Source organism: Hyperoodon ampullatus (assembly GCF_949752795.1).
Source record: "Hyperoodon ampullatus genome assembly, chromosome: 3".
Lineage (NCBI taxonomy): Eukaryota > Metazoa > Chordata > Mammalia > Artiodactyla > Ziphiidae > Hyperoodon > Hyperoodon ampullatus.
Window position 1 is genome coordinate 119057701 of NC_136916.1, and position 6506 is coordinate 119064206.

Sequence of the window (6506 nt, forward strand, 5' to 3'; positions counted from 1 at the left end):
ATGTGTCTTGGTGTATTTCTCCTTGGATTTATTCTGTATGGGACTCTCTGTGCCTCCTGGACTTGATTAACTATTTCCTTTCCCATATTAGGGAAGTTTTCAACTATAATCTCTTCAAATATTTTCTCAGTCCCTTTCTTTTTCTCTTCTTCTTCTGGAACCCCTATAATTCGAATGTTGGTGCATTTAATGTTGTCCCAGAGGTCTCTGAGACTGTCCTCAGCTCTTTTCATTCTTTTTTGTTTATTTTGCTCTGCAGCACTTATTTCCACTATTTTTTCTTCCACCTCACTTATCCGTTCTTCTGCCTCAGTTATTCTGCTATTGATCCCATCTAGAGTATTTTTTATTTCATTTATTGTGTTTTTAATCGATGCTTGATTCATCTTTAGTTCTTCTAGGTCCTTGTTAACTGTTTCTTGCATTTTGTCTATTCTATTTCCAAGATTTTGGATCTTGGAAATAGAATCTTGGATCATCTTTACCATCATTATTCTGAATTCTTTTTCAGGTAGACTGCCTATTTCCTCTTCATTTGTTAGGTCTGGTGGGTTTTTATCTTGCTCCTTCTCCTGCTGTGTGTTTTTCTGTCGTCTCATTTTGCTTATCTTACTGTGTTTGGGGTCTCCTTTTTGCAGGCTGCAGGTTCGTAGTTCCCGTTGTTTTTGGTGTCTGTCCCCAGTGGCTAAGGTTGGTTTAGTGGGTTGTGTAGGCTTCCTGGTGGAGGGGACTAGTGCCTGTGTTCTGGTGAATGAGGCTGGATCTTGTCTTTCTGGTGGGCATGTCCACGTCTGGTGGTGTGTTTTGGGGTGTCTGTGGACTTTTTATGATTTTAGGCCACCTCTCTGCTAATGGGTGGCGTTGTGTTCCTGTCTTGCTAATTGTTTGGCATAGGGTGTCCAGCACTGTAGCTTGCTGGTTGTTGAGTGAAGCTGGGTGCTGGTGTTGAGATGGAGATCTCTGGAAGATTTTCGCCGTTTGATATTATGTGGAGTTGGGAGGTCTCTGGTGGACCAGTGTCCTGAAGTTGGCTCTCCCACCTCAGAGGCACAGCACTGACTCCTGGCTCCTCAATTTGGGATGATTTGTTGTCTATTCATGTATTCCACAGATGCAGGGTACATCAAGTTTATTGTGGAGCTTTAATCCGCTGCTTCTGAGGCTGCTGGGAGAGGTTTCCCTTTCTCTTCTTTGTTCTCACAGCTCCTGGGTCTCAGCTTTGGATTTGGCCCCGCCTCTGCGTGTACGTCGCCCGAGGGCGTCTGTTCTTCGCTCAGACAGGACAGGGTTAAAGGAGCAGCCTCTTCGGGGACTCTGGCTCACTCAGGCCGGGCGGGAGGGAGGGGCACGGAGTGCGGGGCGAGCCTGCAGCGGCAGAGGTCGGCGTGACGTTGAACCAGCCCGAGGCGCGCCGTGCGTTCTCCCAGGGAAGCCGCCCCTGGATCCCGGGACCCCGGCAGTGGCGGGCTGCACAGGCTCCCGGAAGGGCGGTGTGGATAGTGACCTGCGCTCGCACACAGGCCTCTTGGCGGTGGCAGCAGCAGCCCCAGCGTCCCACGCCCGTCACTGGGCTCCGCGCTTTCAGCCGCGACTCGCGCCCGTCTGTGGAGCCCCTTTAAGCAGCGCTCTTAATCCCCTCTCCTCGCGCACCAGGAAACCAAGAGGGAAGAAAAAGTCTCTTGCCTCTTCGGCAGCTCCAGAGTTTTCCCGGACTCCCTCCCGGCTAGCTGTGGCACATTAGCCCCCTTCAGGCTGAATTCTCGCCGCCAGCGCCAGTCCTCTCCCTGCGCTCTGACCGAAGCCCGAGCTTCAGCTTCCAGCGCCGCCCGCCCCGGCGGGCGAGCAGACAAGCCTCTCGGGCTGGTGAGTGCCGCTCGGCACCGATCCTCTGTGCGGGGATCTCTCCGCTTTGCCCTACCCAGGTATGTGGAGAGTTTCTTGCCTTTTGGGAGGTCTGGGGTCTTCTGCCAGCGTTCAGTAGGTGTTCTGTAGGAGTTGTTCCACGTGTAGCTGTATTTCTGGTGTATCCGTGGGGAGGAAGGTGATCTCCGCGTCTTACTCTTCCGCCATCTTACCCCTATACCCATGGCTTATGCTACATGTCAGCCTCCACCTTTCTTCTGAGCTCCTAACCCATATTTATCACCAGTTGCTAAAACTGGATGTTCTACAAGTGCATGAGAGCCAAAACTGAATTAATCTCTCTATCCTCTACGCCCTGTCCAGCTCTTCTTTGTATAACCCTGTCTGAATTCAAGATGTCCTTCCATGGAATCACCTGAGTAAAAATATTAGCATCAATTGTAACCTTCTCTTCCTCAACTTCTTCATCTAATCAGTCATCTAATCCTGTCAAATTTCCTTCTTAGTTTTTTTTCTCAGATATGCCCTTTCCATTCTATTTCTACTGCCATTGCCTTAGTTTAGCTGTTGCCCAAGTTAGATCAGTTAGCTTGCTGACCCCTCTGATGAGGCTGGTTGACCTCAGTGGTGAAGCTAGCTGCTGGGACAGAGAATTATCAAAGGTATTATTATATAAGGCATGAATGAGATTGTCATAGCTCAAACCTCAGACAGCTAGGAGGCTAATGTTTTCCTAGGCTGACAGGCCAGGGTCAGTTGCCTTAAACTTCCTCAAGCTCAGACCACTCTCTGGCTGGGTCTTGGCAATGTTTCTCTGCATTGTAGAGTTAGTTAACGAGCATTAGGCAAACACAGTGCCCAGGGCAATTTTCTGTTTCTACCAGTGTTTAAGGTCCACATGAGAGGGAGACCCTCACATTTAAACTTATTTGTCCTTAATCACTCTATGGACATCATGTATAAAACTATTTGGTTAGATCTAAAGTGTAGTTTGATCTTTGATTTTTTTTTTTTAAGTATGGCTCTTTCTCCCCCAAGCTGGGGGACACATCAGCTGGGCAAATATTTGATCTAAAATGTATTCAGCTCTCTGTCTTGATATACTGGATACTCGGGCTTTGCAGTATGTGCTCCCTTCAGAGACAAGCAGACTTTGAGAGTAGTTATTCTGGTATGCTCTATGCTTCTTTGTGGAGCAAATTCTTCTATTTCCTGTCCATCCTCCCCCTCCCCCTTTGTTTCTGATGTATGGAAAGATTTAGGGCCAGGAGGAAGTGTCCCTCAACAGACCAGATAATCTCTAAAGGGTTAAAACATGTATGTGTTCTGGCTTCTTTTATGGTTGGTTAGTGACTTAATGGTTTTAAACCACAATTGGATGAGCTACATGCATGTGTCATGAATTACAGGCGACTTTTAAAAAATACCTGGATCTGCTTTCTAATTAATTACAGATATGAGGGCATTAGGCCAATTGTTAAATCAAGGCCATCTATTGTGGTAGGCGTCTTTGGCCTCTAACTACTTCATAGTTAATGCTCCTGTTCTTCAAGTAACCTCATTAAATTTATAGGCTTTCATTTTCTAAGTAATATGTTTTCAAAGCTGTAATAGAAAGTTACATTGTTCAAAGTTAACCATACTATTGTGTTTTACTAAGTTCATTTATTTTAGCTGAGGTAGGCATTTGCTCCTACCTGATTGCAAGTCATGCTTTTGTGATGTAGAATTGTGTAGCCTTTATTGATCATTTACTGGTGAATTAAAATGAAACAAATTAATTTTTGAAGGAAGTCTTGGCTCTGCTTGGAGTCATTCCCTTGCCTCATTTATAATGACTGTGAGTCCAGCCTCCTGTTCAGGAGTGAATTCTCTTTAATTTAAGCTCTTCACAGAGGGATGTCAATTCTGCTGCCATCTTAAGGGATCCTTAAATTGCACTTAACTACAGCATAGAATAGCTCCCATTCTGGGATGAGATGGGCACACAATCTTGATCTAATTGCTTCTCAAAAGTCTCAGGCAGTAAAATTCATGGAGTATTACCTGAGGGCTATGACATCTCTCCATTTGTAGACACTGGCAAAAAAAATGATGTATCAGTAATAATTGACTGAGTCCTTACTATATTCTGCATATTGTTCTCAGTACTTTACCTGTCAGCTCACTTAATCCTCATAGCAGCACTGAAAGTAGGGTTCGATTTGTTGCCTCCATTTTATAGACGAGAAAAATTGAGTCAGAGTGTTTTAGTTACTCACCAAAGGACATAGAGCTAATAAGTGGTAGAGCCAGGGTTTGAGCCTAGAAATCTGACCCCATGGTCTGGGCTCCTGGCCACCATGCTCTCAATGTTTCACTTCACCCACAATGGAAGTGAACTGAGGACACATCCCTGGGAAATATAGAGAAAAATAGTTCCATGAAGAAGATTGATAGAAAATGATCAGAGAGGTAGGGGAAAAACTAGGGAGACACCCTGTCTCAAGGACAGAGAGAGTTTTAAGAGGGAAGGAGAGACCAAGAGCATCCGTGCCACAGAAATGCCATGGAAAGAAAGGACTAGAAAATGCCTACTGGGCTTGACGACATCTTCAGCCTTAGCAAGAGCAGACCTCACGGGCTAGGGGGAGGTAGACAGAACCCAGACTGTGCTGTACTGGGGAAAAGTCGAGTGGTAAGGAATTGGAGACAGCAAGCCATATTGTTAAAAATGACTTTTCCTTTAGGGAAGTTTTAAAGTAGGAGGCACATTTTCCATCCATCATAGAGTTAGAGATGAGATTCCTACCTTGAGTAGTAGGGTGTCTAATTGGCATCTCAAGCTATGTGTGATGAAAGACCAGTTTTTTTAAAATTTTCTAACTTATTGTTGACCAAGACCCCAACACCAGTAGATGGACCACAATTTGGAGGGTCCCTTCCGGCTTGATGACGAGTTGTGAATCATCTAGAGTTTTTGATCTTCTTGACAAGCTGATTTTAATTTTCTGTCTTCCTTCCTTTATAGCTTTTCATAGTATAACGGAGTTTTTAATCTCTTCTGGTAAGGTTTAGAACTTTATTTTCAAAATTCACTTCTCTCTTTAGCCCTTACTCTGCTTTTATATGAAAAATGTTAATTTTCGAACTTATATTTCATCCTCCTGTGTGACCTTCTTTTCTAACTTAAATTTTACTTTTTTCTAGTGCTGTACAGGGATGTGAGATTTGTGTGTAGGGTGGGGGGGGGAGGTGGTAGTGGAACATTTCACCTCAGCAGAGAGTATTTTATCTCTGACACTGTCTAAAACTGCTGACACATGGTGATAACAAAAAGCAGACCAACTATTGGTTGGTTTTATTATTATCTTTTACATTCTCTACAAATGCTGGCACCTCCTTATCATCTGTATGTGGGATGAAATGCTTCCACTATCTCCTCAGTGTGCCACTGGCCTTAGTTTTATATTAAAAGTGTTTCAAGTTGCTGTATAGCTGCCAATTAAAATATATTCAGATTATCATTATCTTCACATTTTTATAGGCTAGTGACTACTTCTCAAAGGCTTTAAAGTTTGATCCAGAAAATGAATGTGCTACCATGAATCGAGCTATTGCAAATACAGTATTAAAGAGATATGAAGAAGCAAAAGAAGACTTTGCATATGTAGTTGAAAGCTGTCCATTTTGGGCTGCAATATATTTTAACAGAGCATGCTTCTACTGTTGTTTAAAGCAATATGAACTAGCTGAAGAAGACCTAAGTAAAGGTATATTTTTTTGTAATTTTTTTGATTAATATTATAATGGTTGATTTGTTTGTTTTTGATGACAAAAGAAGAAAATCATCAGATCTATTTGCCTAGATAAACTAACATTAGAATTAATGGTTTTATATATCATATCTTTAATGTAATCAGTATGGATTCCTTTATGTAATAACTTACAGCATTGGTAAGCTAAGACATAGAAAATTATTAGGGAAACCATACATAAACATTGCCAGCCTTTCAGAAAAGACATTGTACTGTGATTTCCCAAGTTAATTTTCTTAGAAAGATTCAATGTTTTAAATTTAACTAAATAATTAGGTACATATGAGGAAAATGTTTTCAAATAGGTAATACTAAAGTTCTTATATTATAAAATTTTTATTTAAAAAAGTGAGGCTTTTTGAGTGCTAGCACAAAATATATCTTGAAATTTTTTCTTTTACAGCTCTGTCTTTGAAACCTAATGATGCTCTAGTATATAATCTTAGAGCAGAAGTTCGTGGTAAAATAGGTCTGATTGATGAAGCTGTGGCTGACTATAAACAAGCACTTGATCTTCAAGAACATGCCTCAGTGGTATGACTACATAGACCATGGATTCTGTAGTAGTTTACACAGCTGTTCTTCCAGAAATTGAAACGTATTTGTTGATTTAAAAAAAAGTTTGCACTGTCTTCATTGTTTTGTTCTTTATGTTTAGTCTTTTATATAATTGTTTAATGCATTTTAGCAACACCTTTTTGTTTTATATTAATTATAAAACTTTCAGATCATTTTCTGCAGATTTGGAACAACTCAATAATTGAATTTCTTCACAAGGTGTAGAATTTAAATGAGAATGTTTCTCAAGGGACATATTAACACAAAATAGTTTCTTTAAAGTAAAAT

General features: G+C 41.7%; 1 protein-coding gene across 1 annotated transcript in view; it reads left to right on the forward strand.

The window, feature by feature from the left end:
• Positions 1-6200, forward strand: part of TTC6 (tetratricopeptide repeat domain 6) — a gene marked incomplete at both ends in the record, with an annotated part of 227725 nt that extends 221525 nt beyond the window's left edge. The window contains 2 exon segments of the mRNA XM_079699166.1: positions 5390-5615; positions 6064-6200. Coding sequence (XP_079555292.1) covers positions 5390-5615; positions 6064-6200 — 363 coding nt within the window.
• Between the last annotated feature and the right edge of the window lie 306 nt (positions 6201-6506).